We start from the raw sequence: 24,355 nt of genomic DNA on the forward strand, positions 1-24,355 counted from the left end.
GGATGATCCATATGTTCCTGGCTTGTTGGATGACACAATAAAAGAAACCTTTGGATGAAAATAGGGCACTGCCCCTCGGTGAGTTTTATTATCTCTATTCTATGTGCTGACAGCTTGAAAATAAACTGTTACGGGAACTTCTCCTAGCTTGACTAGGTGAGTCTATCTGGGATTCAGTACCCATGAAATGCTAGACATAGACCTGTATTAATGTAAGAATAGTGTTGTCTTCTCTTTTCCCTACACGTTTGGAGAATACCTTTCTCCCCCCGCTTACAGTAAAAGGGGATCACGAAAATCTCCGGAGGTAGCGCTGAGGAGTTCCATGTCTTGGTGTCTCACTGTGGGGCGGGCGGCTGATTAAATTAATATGGGCGGCGGGCCGGACAAACAGGGTGCGGGTGCCGTATCCGTCCCGCGGGCCGGAGGTTCCCCACCCCTGGTGTAGATGTAGACCTTGCCCTCCAAAAACCGTTAAACCACTGTCAGCCTTTTCTTTGTCTGTGTTGACCGATAATATGGAGCACCCTTTGCTCCACACCCTTTCAGGGAACCCTACTAGTCTTTGTATTAAGGATGTCTATGTTTTGTGAGGATACAAGTCACTTCATGAGTACCTCAGTCAATCTGGTTGATTTTAGCATGGTTAATCTGTAAAACCTGGACTGTTGGCATGCAATGAGGACCATGTTTGGGAACCTGTGGGCAAAGCATTTCTGGTACAGTCCCATAATTTTTGGCTTTCTTCCTCTATGTATTTTTTTTGTGTGTGAGTGCACATCACCATTTGATTGTGATCTCAGGAGACAATCATCAAAGTACCCTTAGGGAGCAACCTTAAAATAACATTTATTTTCCTGCAGTTTTGAGCTATACAAGATCACATTTATTTAACCAGTGCAAGCTACAGTAGTGTTATAGATAGATATATATATATATATATATATATATATATATATATATATATATATATATATATATATATATATATATATATATATATATATATATATATATATTTTTTTTTTTTTTTGCAATAATTTGTAAGACTTAAATGCTCTGACAGTATACAGTCATTAGGTCGAAATTGTTTCAATGTAACGGATGTAACCAGGATAGGACATGGTAATTTCAGAAAATATTTGTTGTAGTTTCAGAGAAAATCAGGCATGTATTTTATTTCAGACTTTAACAAAGCGTACACCACACAAATTGTTTTAGTACAATTTTCAAGAAAGTTTTTTCTATTACCTTGACAATATTTAAAGGAATGTATGTGCAACGGATGTAACCAGAAAATTGGCACGGATGTAACCATCAAATACATTAATCAGGAAATTAAAAAAGGCCCCTTGCATTTACTGGTACACGGTCATTTACCTTTCTAACAATGTTTGCAGATGGGTTTTATATCTCATCATCTTGTTTTGGCCATAACCACCCACCTCTGGCTGGATGCGTCATCCACACACAGAAATCTCCATTCTCCTTTATATCAGTGACCCACAAAAAAGTGGACATCGGTCACTTTTGGGTTTTAACCGACAGTATAGAAGAGGGTTCAAGGCAGAACGAGGCCGACTTTAAAAGCTGTTGGGCCCGTTCTGCCGATAATGGCTGTGGATCCTCTCATAAATCATTAGAGATCTGGTAAATATCATGCATTTACTCATCTTTTTAACTAAAATATGGAAAAAATACCAAAAAGTAACGGATGTAACACTTAATATGTGCCACATGTAACTCTCACTAACCTAAAACCACATGAAATACTGATTATCAACCTATAGTTTCTGACAGTACATGTCCTCAACTTGTGTTATATACTGCAATAATCCATAGATAATCAGTGGTCACAATCAGTGTCTGAACCATTACTGAAATAAGACAAAATGACAGCATGTCATGTAACACACTCTTACCAACCTAATTTTTTAAAAATACTATAGACTATGACTGATGCACTGGGAAATTCATATTTTGAATATCCCAAATTTTTTTTTCATGACCCATGTCCACTTTTTGTTGGATTTGCCCATCAATAGACATGGCTCTCAGTCATTTTATAGCCGAGAATAATTTTGTTTCAAAATGAATTTGTGATACTGAATGCTAGAATCTTTATACCAATACTAATCCTATATATAATGAATACATGTATATTGAGCTGGGTGTAGCTTGCTCTTAAGTGAAACATTATTTGGCCCAGTTCTATTTAGAGTGCGCCAAGCCTTACTCTACATCAGGGATGGGGAACCTCCGGCCCGCCCGCCTGGCTATATTACTGCAGTAATACAGGTTGAGTATCCCGTATCCGAGTATCCGTTATCCGAATTATTCCGAAAACCATACATTCCAGAAACTGAAAAAAAAAATATTTTTTTTGCTAAAAACTCACTGGGGACATTTGTAACAGCACTACTGGTGACATGATATGTAACTGGCACTATATATGTGCAAGAAAATCATTGCTTGGCATTCAAATTCAATATCTGAGATAGTACACAAATTTTGTTTCTTGTTTTGAAACCTTGTTTTTTGAACAAATAAAATATATTTGTGTGTATTTTATGTGTTTTTATACAGCATACATGCAAGATACTTCAAAATATATAATTGAAATATTAAAATATTCCGAAATACGGAATAATCCATTATCCAAAATTCTCCTGGTCCCGAGCATTTTGGATACGGGATACTCAACCTGTATAGCTGTGCGGGCGGGCAGCTGATTAATCACTAATATAGGCGGGCGGGCGGTGGGCTGATTAAGCTTGATTCAGCCTCCCGCCCGTCCACCTATATTACTGATTAATCAGCCGCCCGCCGAGCAAGAATCCTACCTAATCAGCGGCCCCCCCGCCCACATGGATGGCTGCTGCTGCCCACCAATCACAATGGCTGTGGATGTGATGCATCCACAGTGATTGGCAGGCAGTAGGGAGGGAGACTGGTGGTCGCGTGGATCAGTGCATGGGCGGGAGCCGCGGGAGCATCCTACAATAGCCGCCGCAGCAGCCATCACGCTGTGCTGCCACAACTAAAACGGTGTTAAAGGTAAATGCTGCTGCTCTCACCCTCCCTTCCCCAGTGACTGACAGATCCAGGGGTTGTCATTTACCCCTGGATTCACACCCAAACAGGTTTATGTAATTAGGTCTGATTATCATAATCAGAGATAATCACATAAACCTGTTTGGGGGTGACACTGCCACTTTTTATGAGTAAATGACAACCCCTGGATTAATGCTGTGCATTAATTAGCCAGCCCTGGTGTCTCTGGCCACATGTATATGCCACTGCCCTGTGTATAATGCCCACATGTATATGCCGCTGCCCTGTGTATAATGCCCACGTGTATATGCCGCTGCCAGTGTTTATAATGCCCACGTGTATATGCCGCTGCCAGTGTGTATAATGCCCATGTGTATATACCGCTGCCCTGTGTATAATGCCAATGTGTTTATGCCGCTGCCCTGTGTATAATGCCCATGTGTTTATGCCGCTGCCCTGTGTATAATGCCCACGTGTATATGCCGCTGCCCTGTGTATAATGCCCACATGTATTTTTAAGTTGATATATAAATATAATAGAGTAGTAAATTACAATGCATAGTAATTGTACACTGTAAACTGTGTTTTACTCCAACAGTTGAATACTATTTTTTTTTTTGTTTATAATCGGGTGGTTATAGTATAATCACCATCTCCTCCCTCCCCCACCCGCGAGAATGTGTGTGTGTGTGTGTGTGTGTGTGTGTGTGTGTGTGTGTGTGTGTGTGTGTGAAAGGTCCTTAAGTATTACATTATAATTAAATTGGGGGACCGCGTGCTGTTATCTGTAGCATATACCAGGATGAATTTTTCAAGTCTCTATGTATTTGTGTTTTCAACGGAGTTGACAGTGGCTATGTACGTTTTCCACATGAGAGAATTTTTCTGTTTTGATATCCTTATCTAAAATAACCGCAACCCACTGCATTCTGAACAAATAATGTAGTTTAGCTTTGAAAAAAGAAAATAGGTTGGGAGCCAATGGCCATCAAGAGACGCCTGCCGCCCTGTGTGATGCGGGTGTTAGGGGAAGTATACCTAATAAAGCCCATTCCGGTGTTATAGGGATATAATTAATAAAGGTGGCTGTGGAAAACTTAAAGACCTGAAGCCAAAAACCGTGGATTATTGGGCATGCCCAAAGGCAGTGGTATAAACCTGCAGATTGAGTACCACATATATAACTATTCGAGTTAGGATTCCCCAGTCAAGAATATTCTGTGAGGGTCAAGTAAATTCTGTGTGATATATTTAAGAACATGGCAATATAAGAAGAATAAGGTAGTATTGTGTAGGCCCTAGCATAAGAGCAAAGCAAATATTTTGGTGATCGGTTAGGAAATCAAGAAAGGAAAAATTTGTGGAGGAATTGTCCGGTATAAGGGCCGTTCTTATAAATAGTTGAGACAGCTCTACCTGTTAGGGATAGAGTTTGTAACAAAGCTCAAGATGGTTCTGTTGTATTGGTTTATGTAAACTCCACACACCTATTTAGCAGGAGCTTCTGTGAATTCGCAGTAAGGTGTTTTGTTGCTTTGTATTATATTCGGGCTGCACCCACTCTGTGCAATGCCCTCCCAATCACAATAAGACTCTATTCCAGACTCCAAACCTATAAGAGTACCCTGAAAACTCCTCTCTTCAGGCAAGCTTATCAATTTCCAGAACCAGTCACAGAACCTTGCATTGTGGTGGAATCGATGCAATAAAGAATACAGTATCAATGCCTATTTCCCTATAGATTGTAAGCTTGCGAGCAGGGCCCTATTACCTTTTGGCTGTCTGTAAATAACCAGTTTGTTGTATCACTGTCTCCTTTTGTAAAGCACAACAGAAAATGCTGTTAATAAATAAATATATGAAGATATATTCCTGGTTAGGTAGCCTGCAGTCACATGACAATACTATGAGCTGGCATGATTACAATTAATACCATACATAAGCAAATGTATTGCGCTCCATTGTCACATTATCCCTCAGATCCCTGTAGCCTGATATCCGTACAAAGAAGGTAAACCAAAATAAAATATCTAACAGGAGACGGCAGAGCCAGCAATGGTTAAACTGCAGAGAACTGTCAACCAAAACTAAACTGGATTGTTAAATTAGCCAGGCACAGCTGTTCCTGGTAAACTGTCATGTTCACTAGAATACTATAATGTTTTTGACAAATATTTGAAGTTCGGCCTAATAGATGTCGCATCCGCTATTGTGTTTTTTTAAGGCAACAGTAAATAAGAGCATTATAAAAGCTTAATTTTTAATAGTTGAAATTAAAAATACTACAAGGTAGTGTTCATTCTAGCACCCACTATATTTGAAAACCCATGCAGTTCCTGTTCCCTGCCTGGGGTGTCGCGGTCTGCTGTGGTGTTTCTAGCACAGGTCTGGTTTGCATACAGACCACACTGTGCTAGAAGCACTACAGCAGACAGTGACACCCTAAGCAGGGAAGAGGAACTGCATGGGTTTTCAAAAATAGTGGGGGCTTGAATGAACACTACAAGGGACAGTTAACCCCTTGAGTGGTGGGTTTGGGGTATGACAAACCGGGCAGGGAAGAGGAACTGCAGGGGATATGAAGGATGCAAGGTGCTAAAAAAAAATCCACTAACCTATCATAAAAGTAATGGGTTTGGAGAAAGTGTCTCAAAGATTTTGGTTGCAGGTGAGGAACAAATGAACGTGTCCCGCTGTGTAAGCAGCACAGAATAAGTAATGAACCAATACTAGATGTAGAGCAGTAACTGAAAGTCCTAAATCCCCTACACACGGTGCGATATATCACCCTTGTCCCATTTTCATCTGTGAACATTGCAGTCGCCCCTTGCGCATGGGAATATGGTTGCTCAGTGACCATATTCCTGGCGATTCTTGCTAGAATTGCCCAGTGTGTGCAGTGCTTTACAGTTTGTACTCATCCCTGCTAAGTCCCGGTATGGCTTTGCTTTTTAATGTGTCTGAGAATCTTATTGTGTTTGGTTTTCAACTTGTAATTATCTGTGGTTTTAAAGTATTCCGAGACTGGTCAAGCTGTACATCGCCAGGCCTGCTATTATACCAGGTTGTTGCAGGAAATTAGTGTTACATTTCGCCTTTATGAACATAAATGCATATCTGTTTTTAGATTATTTGCAGCTCTCACTTCAAACCGTGTTTAAACACGGAGAACAATGTTTATAAAGCTATGTTGGTTTTGTACATTCTTCATGTTGGTGTTTGCTGTAACAAATCCGCATGACTTACATTATGTCAACTTTACAATGACCGTGTGATCTCAATGATTTATTTTGTTTTCTTTCTCCTCCATTGCAGTGAAAATCTCCTCTTTGGGATGGGAAACCCCCTCCTGGATATCTGTGCTGTGGTAGACAAGGACTTTCTGGATAAGTAAGTTATTATATATTTGGCTTTAATTTTGTGCGTTTAATATATGGTTTTCTACTTGGTTTTGTTGAATGCAGTTAACTGTGCCATAAGTTGTTTTGCCAGGCATCTGTACAGCTAAATTACACTGCCTGAGCCTCTTGTTGGTATTATTTCTATCATCCTGTGAGTTGGGTCCCACCCATTATGATTACCCATTTGGAATTGCTCCAATTCCTCCCGGGGCTTATCTCTAGTTTAGCTTAGGAGCTGCAAGGGGTGGCTCCCCGGGGGGAAAGAGGAGTATCGGAGAGTGTGGCCTATCCCGATTGCTGCCCGTGTATTTGGCTGTAGCTGCCAAAAAACCGGACTGGAGCTGCAGAGTACAAAGCCACAAAGGAGATGAGGGACATTATGTATCTGCAGCCCACCGGGTGCAGTGACACACTATGGGCTGCATGTCTGCGGCTGGATGACCAGAGGGTCCCTGCTGTGCAGCAGGACCCCATTACAGCAGCGTCCCTGGTTTTTCCAATCAGTATCGTTCCCACTATGTCTGGCATCTCCCTAAGTCCAGATGGGATTGCCAGGGGGTACGCGTGCGCAGAAGGAGTACATTTTTATTTTAAAAGGCACTGAACTGCCTATTCATGCAGCATAAAAAATGCTAGAAGCAAGTCTCTCCTTGTGCTGGAAACACCCCCCCCCCCCCCCCACACACATATATATATATATATAGTAGTAAGCATGCCAAGACGATGTAAGCCTATTAAGTGCGTATTGGTAAGTGATTGGCTATTTTTGTTATCCTTCTTAAGTTGTGTACACACACAAAGATTTATCTGTCCAATCTGTCTGGTGGGAACAAAATCTGGAAATGTATGGGAGTAAATGACAATCTATCAATTGCACCCAAACACTGAAAAACAGATACAAATTATTGGTTTAAATTGATATAAATTGATATATCAAACGACTTTAACCAATTCATCTCAATTACTATTGTTTTTTTTACAGCCTTTGGGAGCAAATGCTCCCACAGCAATAGATCTGAAAACGCGTACTATTATATACCAGTTAGTCAAAAAGACAAAGTTGCTATGATTCTGTATCCAGGACTAATGCTTCCCATTTGGCCTAGCTACATTGCTAAGAATATTTGCAAAGGTTCTAATTACCTTGGTCGCATGTCTGGGAGAGCAGCGTATTCCAGTTGGCCATAGTTAGACGATATCCTGGTTACAGACCGTTCAGAAGAAGTGAGAGGACCTAGGTTATGTATTGGAGTTCCTGCAGCTCCATGGTTGCATCATAAACTTTGAGGAAAGTTCATTGCATCCAACTCATGACAGTCCGTTTCTGGGTGTACACACACCAAGAATTTCCAAATATTCTCTTTAAAAAAAAAAAAAGATGTTTAAGGACCCAAACTCTAACAAAGGCGCTGATGATTTTCTTTAAATCTTGGTACCCGACTCCTAAGAATGATGACCTCCGCAATAGGGGTTAAACCTTGGGCACAGTGGCAGATAAGAAGTAACTATTGCACAGAAAGTATAAAGAAAATTCAGTCTGTAGTGTGGTGGGCAAACAGTGTTAGCCAACAGATATACATATTGCACATTTCACACGACAGGTAAACTGGTCTTTAAAAGAAAGCCTGATGTCCTCAAACTTAAGAGAGGCAGAGGTTGTCTGTAAAGAAATGTTACTTCAAAGAATAGATCAAGAATGCTCATCTTTGAGTCTTTTCAGCCAATGTTACTGTCCTAGCATATTTGAACCATCAAGGGGAGCCATAAGCAGCCCATTAATGGAGACTACAGCAAAAATTGTTTCCTGGGCAGATTAGGAGGTGAAATCATTTAAAAGCAGTCTACGTTCCCGGATGAGAGAATACATTGGCAGACTTCTCAGCAGAAGCAAAATCCTTTTTGGAGAATGGAAATTGAGCAACAGTTTTCCTGTGGTTCATAAACCAGCTTAGACAGCCAGATGCGGACATGATGGTAACTCATGTCGACAAGAAGGTAGATTCAATGTATTCGATTACAGAAATGATCTTTCCAGAACATCTGCAGTGGGACACCTTGTCAATTTTGTGGAAGTGTTTAACCTAGGATATGTTTCCCCTAAGTTGCATCCTGACTAACGAGAGTGTGGTTCACAACCGCCTTGAAATTGGCAATGTGGGAACCCTGGTAATTACCACTCACACCAGACCTTCTACAACAGGAACAGATATCAGCAAGATTATGCATGGAGATAGAAGTGAACCTGTTGAGACAGAAGGTATTGTTAGAGAAAGTAATCCTATTTCTATTGCAAGAGCGGAGGTTCTTGTGCATATTATACATTCTGGCAAAGATTTATCATTTGAAGTGGGATCCTCTGAAAGATCACGAACTCCATGAGGGTGGAAGTCCTACAGTTCCTGCGCAATGGTTTCTCACTAGGCCTAACTCTTTCCTCCCTTAGCGGACCGATAGTGGTCTAAGTGCACTCCTAGGAGATTGGCAGATGGTAGTGTAATTATGAAATTCTGCTACGCTATTAAATATACGTACGCCCTTTAAATCCTTTGTGGCTTCCTGGGACTTAAATCTAGGCCTTTTTCATTGATGAAACAACTTTTTGAACAATTACTAGAAAATCCTCTCATTCCTCACTTGGTAGATTTTTTTGGGGGGGGTACTTAAACCTGTTGGATAAAGAGGTTCTTAGGACACATCCTCATTTTTCTACTTTAGGTGGTCCCTTATTTCCATCTGAATCAGGATATAGTAATGCTGGCTTTTAATCCTGATCCTAAGAGCAAGAGAAATGAAGACTGGTATACAATGGACCTAATCAGATGTATTGCCATTTACTTAAACCGACTAAATGACATTAGAACATCTAAACATTTATTTGTGATCACAGAAGGGAATCAGAAGGATGTGTTCTCCTTGATGGATTAGAGACCTGATATATATTCATATTAAAAGAATGAGGGTTGAGAGGTTCAGGTATTAATCAAGGCGCACTCAACCAGAGCTGAGTGACTTCATTGGCTAGGAAGAATCAGTCTTCCATAATGGGCATTTGTGAACCAATACCGTGGTCGTCCATTCATTCTCGAACAATGACCCTTTAAATGTTGCTACTGGGGGGCGTGGCCTGGCCGGCTTGCAGAGAGGACGCACGCCATTACAGCTCCTGAGCAACATCACCCACTTAACCCCTTAAATTACCCCTGGGCCCCTTCCTTGCTCCCCTCCCCGATCACCCACCTCGCTACCTGTGTCCTGGACCCGGTTAAGCGGAGCCGGGGAGCACTTATAAGTGCTCCTGCAGGTTGCGGCCTAGTAGCTGGGCTGAAGCCGGGGCCTCAATTTCGTCAACAGCCCAACGTCTGGAGAGAGGGGGAGCGGGACGGATCCTGGAGCTTGAGGAGGCGCTGGGGTGGGCTCACGCTGTGACTGCTCTCCCCCCGGACCCTGTGTGCCTTGTGGAGGCTCCACTCACCCGGCCTGCACAGCATCTCACCGGCGCTTTGGAGCAGAGTGAAGCCGCGTGACGTCAGCTGACACCCGCCGCGCAGCACCACCGCTGGGACCACCCGCGTGCTGACCTACTTCGAAGGGCCTCTGGACCGGGTCATCCGTCCTCCCACCGCCGGGTGCCGAATAAGTGCCCTGACAGGCGTCTCCTCCATAACGGCGGCCATTTTATTGGAGGTAATACAGCAGCTCCCACGTGCCTCCCTCTATACTGCCTCCCTCACCCTACATTCTGCACAGGCTCCCACAGTCCCTGGGGCTACCCACCTATAAGCCTGCCGCACACCCTGCAGCCCCCTTCTGGGTAGAATCGTCCACCAGGTTCATTGCCTACACTCCCTCTATAAAAGTGTCACACTCCTCCCTGCATATTCCATCTGTGGAGTACAGGGGCAGATTAAACTATACTGTTGGGGGCGTGGCCTGGATGTTCATGGTGGAAGATGCACACTGCCCACAAGCCCACCTGCCGAAAGCTTTTGAGGACCTCCACCCGGGCTAATATACCTACCCCCTAGTGAGTTGGGCTGCGGAGCCGGGGGGGAGAAATCCCTCCCTGCAGGTTGCGGCCCTCTCTCCACATCCCACTGCAAGGTACACTTCATAGTGACCCGGCGGCTAAGCTCCACGCTCCTTGATGCGTCCACGAGCGGTACCCCGATACCGCCGGACTACCAGAGACTCTGCCCGCGTATCGATTACCTCACTTGCTGCTGTCTGCCTCTGGCGGCTGGGGCTCAGAGGCTCAGGAGGACACGGAGACGCCCATCCCTCCCATACTGTTCCCCACACACGGCGGCCATCTTGGGAGACCCGGGAGTCAGACGTCAGGACGGAGGCTCCTGAGGGGCACCAGGCAACTAAATAAAGAACCTGGAGAGTCTTGCTGTGATAAAAGCCACGGCCTCACCTCCCCAGGCTGCCTACCTGCTATTCCATTCGTCTACATTAACATGTGAACCGTCTCCCCCAGAGATGGTACACTAACCCAGGCCCACGATTTAGGGGAATGTGACCTCCACTTACTGACTGACCTTTGGTTCTAACTGATTAGATGACCTATTCTGGAAACCACGCCGACGTCTAATGGGCAGAACCAGGAGGAGCATGCAAAGAAAAGACACCTGCTTCAAGAATACCACTTCACAAACATCACTCCGATCTTTCCTCTCCACCTCTCAAACCACAGATCGCTCCTCTCCCCCTCAGCCTGAGGATACTGATACCAACACCCACGAGTTGCCCCCATCCCCAACCACGATGGATCTTCAATCCCAAATGGCACAATTGCGGAGTGAAATCGGAGAAGTCCTCTCACATGTCCGAACGCTCCCCTCCAAGCAGGATTTACAAGAAATCGAATCCCACCTCCAGGACTCATTCCAAACCCAGATCACGGCTGTCCAGGCTGATATTACCCTCCTGGGGACGAGAGTTGAAGCTCTGGAGGAGGAACGTGACAATGATTCCGACCAACTAACCTCTGTTAAAGAGACCCTTTCTCAACAGGCAACCGACCTGAGGATCCTACAGGAGAGGCTGGAAGATCTGGACAGTCGAGGCCGCAGAAATAATGTGCGGTTGAGGGGCCTCCCAGAGTCAGTGCCCCCCTCCGGTATAATTGATGCCCTTAACAAAATGTTTGGCAAAATCCTAGGTCTTGATCCCTGGACCCCCATTGAATTTGATCGTGCCCACAGAGCCCTCAAACCTAAAGGGCAAATATCTGAGCAGCCTAGGGACGTCATTTGCCGCCTCCACTATTACTCCCAGAAAGAAGAATTGCTAAGAAAAATACGTGACCTAGAGGCCATCGAATTCGATGGGATATGTGTTCAGATCTTTCATGGCGCACACTCCAACAAAGAAGACTGCTAAAACCACTCACAGATGCCCTTCGCAAGTCACACTATAAATACAAGTGGGGCTTCCCCTTCTCCCTACAGGTATCTTCAGGGGGTCGTAAATTCAACCTACGCTCTCCAGCCAACCTTCATGACTTCTGCTCCAGCTTGGGACTAGACGCACTCTCTCTACCCGACTGGCATGCCTTCCACTTACCAAACGTCCCTCCTTCCCACAACTCCAAAAGGGAGAAGTGGCAACAAGCCAACACCTCGAAGAGATCCAGAGGAACTCCTACCTCCCGCTCACAAGATCCTACCTGACGAGACAACGTGTGGTAACAGTAGGCGTTGAACTCTAATCTTGTCTACGTATACACTTTTTACATCTCAGAATTATTTTACCACTACTTCATACCCTCTTAATGTCTTTTAATGAATATTTCCTAAGACCCTAGGATTATATATTAGGTCTGTTTTCTACTACTCTTACATTTAGTAATCTAGACTATTTCAGTTAGTAATGTTGGGGGCACAGCCCCCTAGTTCCCCCCACCGCTGTTCGTACAACCCTCCGTGACATGGTTGCCACTATGGCCTCTTCACTGTCCGGATGCGGCTATGTTCTTGATGCTCATATCAGATGCTCACAGTTTTACTACGCATTGTTTTATATTTTACTGTACGTTTTTTGTCCTATCACTATGACCCTTTTCCTTTCCTCACCTCCAACTTCCTGCTCAACCTCACCCTTCCCATTCCCTCCACCTGATCCGATCCTCTCCCATTTACTCCTCAACTCACAACTATTAAATGACCTTGTCCCTACGTATTATATCCATTAATGCTAGAGGTTTAAACGTCCCAGAGAAAAGGATACATGCACTTCACTTCTTTCATAAAGAAAGGGCAGATATCGTTTTAGTCCAGGAAACTCATTTTCCCCAAACTGACGCAACCCCTCGACTAAGTAACCACTACTTCCCCACTACATACTACTGCAACTACCCACATTCAAAATCTAAAGGGTTTGCCATCCTATTTGCCCGACATGTACCAATTTCTGACGTACATACACACATATTAGAAGAGGGTCGCTGTCTGCTTCTAACATGCTCCATATACAATACAAAGCTCACAATTCTCAACATTTACGCGCCCAATCAGGGACAACCGGCCTTCCTCAAGAAGGTTCTAGATACGGTTGACTCGCTTGAAGCAAGGGATCTTGGTGATAGGAGGCGATTTTCAACTGGGCATTAGACCCTCTCCAAGATGTAACGCCATCCCCTAACTCTCCTCCAAATTCACAAACCAGGGAGGTTAAGCGCCTGCTTCACACACACCAACTATCAGACGTCTGGCGGATTCACCACCCTACCGAATGAGATTTCACTTACTACTCACCCCCTCATAAATCTTACTCTAGACTAGACTATTTCCTCCTGAACCACAACTGCCTGCACTTGATTTGAGATTCATCCATTGGCTCCATAACCTGGTCCGACCACGCCCCTGTTTATATAGACATTTCCTTAGATATGGCCCCTAGACAACGTTCCTGGCGCTTTAATGAATCTCTACTCTCTGACCCGTACTACAAATCTCAATTGGAAGAAGCCCTAGACACCTATGTGGAACATAATGTCACCCCAGATGTCTCTGATATGGTGATCTGGGAGGCACACAAATGTGTTATGAGGGGGAAATGTATACAATCTGGGTCACTTATTAAGAAACAAAAACAGAAGAAAATCGATGACCTCCTTCAGAAAATCCAAATACTAGAAACTACCCATAAAGCATCCCTGTCCTCCACCACATTTGTAGAACTCACCTCCGCTAGGTCAGCTCTCCATAAACTACCGTTGGACAAAGTGAAATTGGTATATAGAAAATGTCGTAATCGATATTATCGCTGGGGGAATAAACCCGGCAAAATGCTCGCTAAGACACTCCGTACTCAAAGGTCCCTTTCTTTCATTCCCTCTATTAAAAATACCCTAGCCCAAACACTACGACACTGAATTCATTGCAGCTACCTTCTGCACATATTACTCCTCCTTATATAACTTAAACCCCCAAAAGACCCCCAAACAACTCGAAGAACAACAACAACGTATTAGATCCTACCTTATGAAAGTTGGCTTCCCCACCTTAACTGATGAGCTTAAAAACGATCTCGAGAGACCTTTTACAGAATTAGAGCTGACCGAGGCGATTAAAACAACCCCCTCAGGTAAGAGTCCTGGCCCGGATGGTTTTACCATCTCTTACTACAAAGCTTTCAAAGACAAACTCCTCCCTCTACTACTACGGGCTTATAATACAGTAAATACTACTCATCCCTTCCCCCTCCAATCATTAGAAGCCCATATTACTATAATCCCTAAAGAGGGCAAAGATCCATCCCTTTGCCCCAGCTATCGCCCCATCTCACTTCTTAATATTGATGTGAAACTTTACGCCAAATTACTAGCGAATAGATTGAAACACCTATTACCAGCCATTATTCACAATGACCAGGTGGGCTTTGTGCCATGCCGTGAAGCCAAAGATAATACCTCCAAAATAATCGCCCTTATACACCACCTTACAACCACTAATACCCCTGGAATCCTTCTGTCAACTGACGCTGAGAAGGCATTTGATAGAATTGATTGGGGCTTCATGAGGGGGGTACTGAGCCACCTGGGTCTGGGACCGATATGCCTACAACGTATTTTAGCCCTATATACCTCCCCCTCCGCTAGAATACGGGTCAATGGTACCCTGTCTAATTCGTTTACTATCAGCAATGGGACCCGACAGGGGTGCCCGCTCCCCCCCCCCTAATTTTCGTCCTATGCATAGAAGCTCTGGCCAGAGCGATCAGGAGAAACCAAAACATTAGCGGGATTACAATAGATGGACAAGAATACAAGCTAGCGCTCTTTGCGGACGACCTACTTGCCACAATTACCAATCTCACGACCTCTCTCCCTAACTTAATGTCCGAATTTCAGTGTTTCAGCACCCTCTCTAATTTCCAAATACATTTTTCCAAGTCGGCGTCTATGAATGTTTCCGCTTCTCGGACAACTGTGACAAACCTCAAAACCTAATTTCCCTTTACATGGCACACATCCCATCTCAAATATCTGGGAGTAAACATCTCCAATGATCTTACTAGACTGTTTGACCTCAATTTCACCCCTCTTCTACAAAAACTTCGCGCAGACCACCAATCCTGGAAATCTAGACCCTTTTCCTGGTTTGGCAGAGTAGGGATCCTCAAAATGAACTCCCTTCCGAAAATACTATATCTCCTACAGACCCTCCCTATTAAAATTCCACCTAGATGGTTTAGAGAGGTTCAATCCCTTTTCCGTGATTTTGTCTGGGGAAATAAAAGACCACGAGTGGGCCAGGATGCAGTTAAAATCCCGGCGGTCGGGATCCCGGCGTTCAGAATCCCGACCGACGAAATCCCGACACATTCTCCCTCCGTGGGTGTCCACTACACCCCTGGAGGGAGAATAAATTAGTTTGCCGAGCGTAGCGAGGCACCGAGCCCGCTGCGTGGCGAGCGCAGCGAGCCTGCAAGGGGGGGCGATCCACGCCCCCCCCCCTGTCGGGATTCCGGCGTCGGGATTCGGAACGCCGGGATCCCGACCGCCGGGATTCAGTACTGAATCCAGTGGGCCTTGCTCTACTCCAGAGACAAAAAAATGCAGGGGGTATCAGACTGCCGGATGTTCAAGGGTACTATCAAGCTTGCCTATTAAACAGAATCATAGATTGGTCCAGATCAAACATCAACAAGCAATGGGTCCAGATAGAAAGCCACTCTATCTCTTCCCCTATCAATATCACACCCTGGCTCACACACCTACCCAGCTCTACCCACCCTACAAAAAGCCCAACCCTGGCCTGTTAGAAGACTATTCGCAAATCCCCATCCATCTCCTCACTCGCCTCCCCTTACATGTCCTTTCTTTTTGACAAACGCTTTTCCCCAGGATATGAGGCTACTGCCTTCTGCCCATGGTTTGACCTGGGTTTATACCGAGTGGGCCAACTACTGTCCGAGGGATCGGTAGTCCCTTTTACGGCTCTACAAAATAAATGGAACTTACCTGCAAATGACCTCTGGAAATACCTTCAAACACGTCACTACCTTACCTCCCTGACTCTTTCAACCCCAAGACCTTCCACCCTTACCCCCTTTGAACAGCTATGTGAGGCGAAGGATCCCCCTCCTCGTCCAGTATCCCAGATTTACAATCTCCTATTGGAAGACAGGAGCCATAGCCCTCCTCCTTTCACTACGAAATGGAATGCAGACCTGAAAGTAGACTTCAAAGAGGCTGATTGGGAAAAAAATTTCAAATTAGCACATCATTGCTCCCCTAGCACACTGGTGATCGAGACGCAATATAAGTTGCTGTCATGATGGTATAGATGCCCTGACACATTTTCTGGGAGACCTTCTACACATCTGGTGGAGCTGCCCATCCATAAAACCATACTGGCGTAATGTTATTGCCATCTCTGGGAAAATACTGGGTGAACCGGCCCCATCAGATCCTTTGTTCTGGTTATTCCACTACTCAACAGGCTCAATATCAAGGTATAAGAAATCTATCCTTTGTCGCCTAAACAATGCGGCAAAGGCAGTTATTCCTGTCCGGTGGCGCTCTCCACTTCCCCCAACAATTTCAGACTGGTTTAACCGGTTAGATTCCTATATGGACATGGAGGATATAGTTTGCTTGGCTGAAGACGATTCTGCCGCTTTTAGGGTTACTTGGTCAGCATGGATAAATTTTAAAGAATCTCCCTCTTATAGAGCAGCATTACCACCCCTCCCACCACAATTACCCTAGTGCTACCCCAGCTCGATGACGGTCTCAGACCCCACCTCTTTTATGTAGAGAAAAGGAGGGGAAGACTCTGTTTTTTGGGGCACTCTTTTACTACAGATTACGCAAGGTAATCTCTACGTGTGTTGATTTGGTCATAGAGATAAGTATAAAGTATGGCGGGGTTCACACTGTTTAACCTGTCAGTTGAATAGTAAATTAGCAGATTAACGCCTCTCAAGATGAGAGTAAATGTCTGCAAGTGGAAAAGCAGTACCTGTAGTATTCTGGTAACAGTAATTTAATCTTGCTAGTTCACAATGTGTAGGGGAGACTGGGGGACCCTGTGAGGGGTTCCCTACGTTCTCCTTTTAGGAGTGATTTTATTAAAATATAACTTTTAATTGAATACCTTAAAAATTGGACTAGACAGACATATAACTAAACTTGGACACACATACATAAATGACATAAAAGAGAGACAGTATACGTTCGTTAGTCTCCGTGGATCAAGATCTGGTGTCGTCACCCCTTTGTGGATTTCAAAGAGGAATTTTGATGATGGTAAGTCTCAATCTGGCTCATCCATACAGAGAGGATAATTTCACCGTGTATTGCCCACGTTTCAACTAAAGGCAGGGTGATATGCCTAGCTGGCAGTCTCGTATAATTTATGTTTGCAACAATTTATTCTGCAACGTAGAACACTATGATCCTATTGGTTGCCACGGAGGACGTATACGTACACAATTTACTGTCCTAATACAGATATGGAAGTCACACTAAATAGTGAAGTTTTACAGAATGCATATATTTAATACCAGTCTACCTGCAATTTCATGGTGCTCTCATATTCATTGCACCCAGTATCTGGTATCGGCATTTATCATGTTACATTCCAATAGTGCAGCGAGTCAGTAATATCATAGCAGCTGTGATAATTCTGAGGGGTATATGTCTAAGGTAGCCAGAAGTTTGATTCTGCTCCTAATATGGGTAATAGTAGGGTTTCAGAGATAGGGGTTAGAGGTAAAAGTGATAGGGGGTAGAGTAATCTGAAAGTTCCTATGAGGGTGGTGTGAGGTGTTCCCAGACCTACTTTATATACCTTCAACAGACAGGCAGTGAGATCTGGTCAGTCCAGGGAAGGTCCCCCTTCCCGTCTGGCAGGTCCCTCTAGTCCTGTGGTCAGCTACCACCAAAATAATTGTGTGGGCTTTGTAGGTATTGTGGGGGAGCACCTCCCCTCTAGGTCTCAGAGAAGTGGTAGTTGGCTCTGGGGGCCCTTGCGTGACAGGCGGCTGCTGCCCAGCTATATATACCATGTGACCAGAGTGGAATTAGTACATAGAATTATCTGAAGAGGTCCCCCTTCTTCAGAAGATGTTTTCAACACAGCTGGCAGGCTGCCACCAGTTTATTTTAGGTGGACCCTTTGGGTATTGCGGGTGAGCGGGCCTGTGTGCACAGCAAGGGGATTCCTAGATAGATAGATTCCTTATATACCTGACACACACATCACCCACACCCCTTAAACTCTCTAGAGGAGTTTATGCCTATCACCACCTAAAGTTTTTCTACGCTCTATATCGGATCCACCCTCATCCCCAATCTCCTCCCCCATCCCCCCTCCTTTCATGATCTAAATCCCTCTTATTCCCTACCTCTTTAAGTTTTCCCATGCTTATGTATCCATGCAATTTTATACACTGTTGGACTGTTGTTAGGACTATCGTACACTTTTGTATTCCCGTTTATTGTACCCCTTTAAAATTCAATAAACATATTTTGCACTAAATGTTGCTACCATCCACTAGGGGATCATGTCTTTCACGGCGCACTTACTAAGTAAATTCTATTGCATTTATTTATTTATTTATTATTTCCCACCATTTATTCTGCTTTGGTATGTCCCAGTGTTATGGCTGCCATAGGGATCATAGAAGAAACCAGCGAGTTATACTCACAGATTTTAATTCAGTTTCTTTTTAGAGATCTAGTGGCAGCCATCTGAATGCCCTGCCCTTGTAGTGTTTTGCTGCAGACCTAAATACAGAGACACTCGAAAGACAAGGATGAATGGGAGGAGTGGGGTTATACACCACAAGGTGGGTGGTTCCTAGAAAAACATCCCCTCTAGTCTAGAGGAGAGGGAGGATATTCCAGTGTTATTGCTGCCATGTGATCTGTAGGAAGAAATGGAATTATCGGTGAGTGAGTATAATTTCCTGGTTTTAGTCACTGAATTCCTGAATGTGAACATAGAAACTGCAGAATGGCTGCAAAATGTCTTGCATGATGTTTGCAATCATGGCCCTATGAATCTGTTATCTGTTGTCTTTTAGGTTTGGGTTTATAGTGGTTGCACATATGTGGTGATTTAGAAGTACTGTAGGTACTTGTTTCCTAGCACAGCACCCATCGCATACCATACTTAATGGTATGCGATGCAATATTCCCGTTAAATTAACAGGAGTGCTTGTACAATGAAATATCGCATAGCATTGCATGCCAGCAAATGGCATGCAATGCGATTTTTAATTGTTTACAATGTTAAATGCACCCCCATTGTCAATGTCACCCCCACTATCAACGCCAACCCGAAGCATGGCAAGTGCAGTGGTATGCGTCCTCCTACCTTTTTCATACCCCCACTATCCACGTCGGCGTGGAGTTGACTTTAGATAGTGTGGCGAGCCCCACGAGAGGACACGGAATACGACCCCGAAACGTGGCACACGCATAATACATGTAAAGTAATCAGTGTCCCCTTGCGGGGCTCGGTGGCTCGCTGCGCTCGCCACACAATCTAAAATCAACTCCACGCTGACGTGGATAGTGGGGGTATGAAGAGGTCGGAGGACGCGTACCGCCGCCCCTCGCGGGCTCGCTAAGCTCCCCACGCTTCGGGTTGGAGTTGATAGTGGGGGTGGCGTTGACAATGGAGGTGCATTTAACATTGTAAGCACCCATCAGGGTGATTGTACAATTAAAAATCGCATGCCGCTATATTGCATGCGATGCGATTGTATAAGATGCACTTCAAGCTAAATCGTGGGCACCTTACTAGGAAACAAGTACCGTACTGTATCTTTAGTTGCAAACTAATTTACTTCCCCTTGGAATTTGGACTATTTCAGTACCTGTAATGCAGGCATGTCCAACCTGCGGCCCTCCAGATGTGCTAAAACTACACATCCCAGCATGCATTGCCATCATTCTAGCATTCCCTAATAGCCAAATTGTGGCAAGGCATGCTGGGATATGTAGTTTTAGCACATCTGGAGGGCCGCAGGTTGGACAAGCCTGCTGTAATGTCAGAAATGTACTTTTTAAATTTTTATTTTAATTTTTAAACTAGGGTGTAGTTCAGTATTCCACAAAGATTAAACCGCATCCTTCAATGAAAATGTTATTTTAGTCTCTGTGGCTTTTTGATTTTTGCACAAGCTGTAATTTTGTTTGTGGGTTGGACTCTTTGAAATCTTTGTTAATCTTGTTAAGAAGTGATATATTTGCTTGCTAGCAAAAGCTTGTCTAGAGTCATATGGGTCAATTCTATTCAAAACAATGCGAATAGCCCTCTGGCGCTATTCTAATGTCAACTTTCATGCTTCTACCTTTTTCATGTTGACTTTTTGGCACTGTCGTCTTATTGTATGTTAATCTGTAGACACTGTAGATCTAGCAACCGGAACCATCACACAGTATGAAATTAGCACCACTCCAGAACCTATAGGGCCCTTAGGTATTTATAGACCTTTCCCATTACCATATGCATTGCTGCCACTGACCATCTACTGTATGCTGATCGCCACATTGTAATAGAAGTGGTCTTTGTAACTCCTTCTATATCAGTTGCAATGCTAATAAAATACATTGCAGTGGACAGCACTGCATATGCCTGCTCCTTCCCTTCCCCATCTCCTGTGGTGTCTCTATCATGGCATAATGTGTATAGGAAGCTTTACTTTCGTGCAATGTATATAAGCAGCTCTACTGTGCTGTAATATAATTCTACCATGGCAAAATGTGTAAAAGGGGCTCTACTGGGTAGTGTAGCATGTATCAGGGGTATGACTGTGGTGTACTGTGATGTGGTATGGTTTTGTCCCCTTCCAAATAAAGCCACATAGCTATATATTCTGCTTAGGGGCGCCAAAATATATATTTGCTTACAAAAGTAGCTCAGGCCAGTCCTGAATGCGTATATACCCATAAGATGCTTTTTACTTATAAGAGGAATATAAACCTCTTAAATACAACACAATTAATAGGTGCTTAAAATTGTAGTGAAAGCATACTGATTTTTGTATGATAAAGGATGAGTAATATGTTAATGGCAATATAAGTTTGCAGATTCTTGGTTTTGTACCCCACATAATTAGTAGTAGTGTCCAGTGGAGGTATTTACCTTTGGGCAGCCCATAGAAACTTGGGGCATGCGCATTACCAAGGTCAATAGTGTGCATGCACCGGTCCCTAGGCTGTGGTGGGGTCCAGCAGGGGCCGGCGGTAGTGGGGACACTGCTGCGGCATCCTCCCCTCCAACCCTGAGGTAGTAACCTCCGCTGGTAGTGTCCTTATGCCATACTTTAATCCCCCATTCGCACTAGCCAATCCGAAGCCGACCTGGCTGATATTGTGCGTACACACTGAACAATATCGACCTCCAATATCATTCTAATATCTATGGGGCTCATTTTGTGCTTGTTTGATGCTGAAGTGCTTCAGAGGTACTAGGCATTGCACATTTTGCAATAATGTTTAATCCGTTTTACACGGTGCAGCAAAAATAATCAGCTAATTGGGTATTACTGATAAAGTTTGTGAAGTTTAATCAGTTAAACCTATTACTGTTCTGACTTCTGTCATCCAAATCTCTCCTCCTTAAGAATTAATGAAAGCTTAATGGTGCCAGTAGTCCTCCACAGAAGTACAGTAGGAGAGTGAAACTTTCAGTATTTCCCTATCCGGCAAATGTTTTCATGCTCTCAGTTTGTCTCTGCTTAATGGTCTACTCTGTGCAGCGTTGCTTACGTTTCCTGTATTTTGGGTTATTTATGGCTTACAGCTGAAATAACCCTTTTTTCACAGTATATTTGTAGTAATTGCTCTTTGTCTCTGCAGGTATGGCTTGAAGGCAAACGATCAGATTCTGGCGGAAGACAAACACAAGGAGTTGTAAGTTCATTGGACCAATAATTTCCTCCTTCCTAAAAATAATCTCAGACCCTGGAGCATTGATACAAAATATGTTCCCTGTCATTTTCTGTCGTTCGCGGCTTGCTAGCAGTTGCGTTCATATGCTCAGGACTGCGTAACCATTTCGTGACTACAGGGGTTTTATTCACATTTGTTAGCAAAGCAGTTTTTAAGCCTTATGATGTCTCTTTTACAGGGGATGACTCTTGAAACTATTTTTTATTAATGTACAACCTTGGGATCTGTGGACTTTCAACATGCAAATCCTTATTTATGCTGAGTTACTTAGTTACACGGGAATGTGTCCGAGCGCTCATCAGATGTCTGCATATATACACAAATAGTGGATATCTGAAAGAATTATCTTTTTTTTCCCCCTAAATTGCTTTTCATGACTTACTTTTTTATATTTTTGTGCTTAAAGGTTTTTAGCTCTACCTTTCTGCCTTGTTTTGTGTTTTCTGATACACGCTAGAATGATTTCGGTCTTTCTGCTGCCTTCATACTCTAATCCGAATTCTATGGGAAAAAAAACCATACCTTGCCATCTTGTTTATAAAATGCATCAATTCTAGTCTGTTTATAATAATGACAAAGTCATTTAAATATAGAGTGCCAAACAATAGACTTAAAACTAGCAAAAAATAGTATTGCCCACAGAGCAGAAGAAAGCCTCTTTACGGGTTCTTTTAATATCTTATTTTGACTCCAATGGTTAAATAAGTTTCTTAATGCATCTTATACAATAACTAGAAAAGTCCATAATGCAAAATAACAGTACGAACACACTGGACAATCCACAGCGCCGCTGATATCAATGGCAGAGGGTGCTGTACTGCATTTGCAGCATCGCCCTAGTTAAAGAGCCACTCCCTTGTCGTTGCGGTGTTATCGATGTGCAGGAACGTGCATTAGCTGTAATGCAGAGCATACACACTAGGCTTTTTTTTTATTAACTCTGTCGCTTAGAAGTGTCAAAATAAGCGATATCTGCTATTGTATCGCCTAGTGTGTACGGGCCTTAAAGGCGCTTACACATTGCACAGACTTACGAACAATCCAATATGTCACCTAATTTCCCTTGAAATACAGAACACTCCTGGCCAAAAGATGATATGCGTGCACATGGAATGATTATGTATACAATCAGAGGATTTGATGACTACACATGGAAGGATGTGTGCCAAATCCTGCAAGACAAGTTGGTATCTTTCTGAATGCTGAAGGGATCAGCAAGCTAGATGAACGCGTCGGGTACGCACATTACAACATTGTAATGCCTACATATGTACTGTTTTTTTTTTGTTTTTTTTTAAATGATAGGTAGTTCCAATTATTTGAAATATCGTTAAATGCTGGGTACACACACAAGAACGATTTGGGCACAATTCCCCCAATTTCGATGCAATTTAGACCATCTGCAACAGAGTATTCTTTTTGTCATAAACCATATGATTACTTCTCCTGTGTTAGTAACTAGAGACTGAATGTTGGGTAAATGAGAAGTAGCACAATTTTTTTTTTCTCATCTAAACCCCCCCCCCCCCCCCCCCCCAAAAAAAAAAAAAAAAAAAAAACATTTTTATTTATGTTGGATGACCATGATTAAGTATATACATAGGCAAAAGTGCATAACAATATGTGTAACAAAATTATGGTATGTGGAACGGTTTCAAAAAGCCTCTGATATATAATACGTGGAACACAAAGAAATAAAAAAGTCAACATTTTAATGTATCAATCCATATCAACTTTTTTGCATTTGTCGACCTTAATGGTGTTGATCTATTGACGGTCTACCTAGACATTGGCTGCCGCCTCCCAGCTATTTTACTGAGCCAAACTAGCACCTGTTGAAAACTGTAAGAAACAGGGTACCTGTTTCTTACAGTATTCAACAGGTGCTAGTTTGGCTCAGTAAAATAGCTGCATTGAAGCAGATAAGTGCTAGATGTTTTGCTATATATTCAATTAATGTTGGTTCCATTCCGAAATTCTTTTGACAGAATGGATCCGGCATTCATTATTCTATGCAGCAAATCGGATTGATGCTCACCCGGCCGGCGCGTCAACCGGGTGAACGTAGCAGCGGCACGATTGCCCAAGAGGCAGCGGGAGCTTGGACAGAGCAGGTTAAGCTGCTCTCACATGGTGCAGTGGGAGGGAACGGGAGGCGGCAGACAGGAGGACGGCGCTGTGTAAGATGCTACTGTTCACCCGCTGCCGTCGTCCCTGGCTTAATCCGACATCATTTTCATGTCTGATCGAGAATGACGGAAACATGGCCAAAACCTTCCAGTTTTGGCTGTGTGTGCGTCAAAACAGGTGGATTAGCGGCTATTCCGTCAATCCATCTGGTTTTCGGCAGGTCAGAACATTTCGATCTGCTGGAAAAAACCCCAGCTAGCACTAATTAGATCAGGACCTCTTCAGATCTATTTATGTCGAAAACTGCCGTCTTTTTGGCAGGACAGCAGTTTCGGCATCAATTGACCCCTTT

The 24,355-nt window shown here is 43.6% G+C and overlaps 1 protein-coding gene across 3 annotated transcripts in view; it reads left to right on the forward strand.

The window, feature by feature from the left end:
- ADK (adenosine kinase) overlaps nt 1–24,355 on the forward strand; it is a 279,777-nt gene that overhangs the window by 52,848 nt on the left and 202,574 nt on the right. For all 3 annotated transcript variants that reach the window (XM_083146206.1, XM_083146208.1, XM_083146207.1), the window contains exons 2-3: nt 6,370–6,444; nt 21,781–21,834. In XM_083146206.1, coding sequence (XP_083002332.1) covers nt 6,370–6,444; nt 21,781–21,834 — 129 coding nt within the window. The remainder of the gene's footprint in view (nt 1–6,369; nt 6,445–21,780; nt 21,835–24,355) is intronic.

This window comes from Crinia signifera, chromosome 6, assembly GCF_055691185.1.
Source record: "Crinia signifera chromosome 6, ASM5569118v1, whole genome shotgun sequence".
Classification (NCBI taxonomy): Eukaryota; Metazoa; Chordata; class Amphibia; order Anura; family Myobatrachidae; genus Crinia; species Crinia signifera.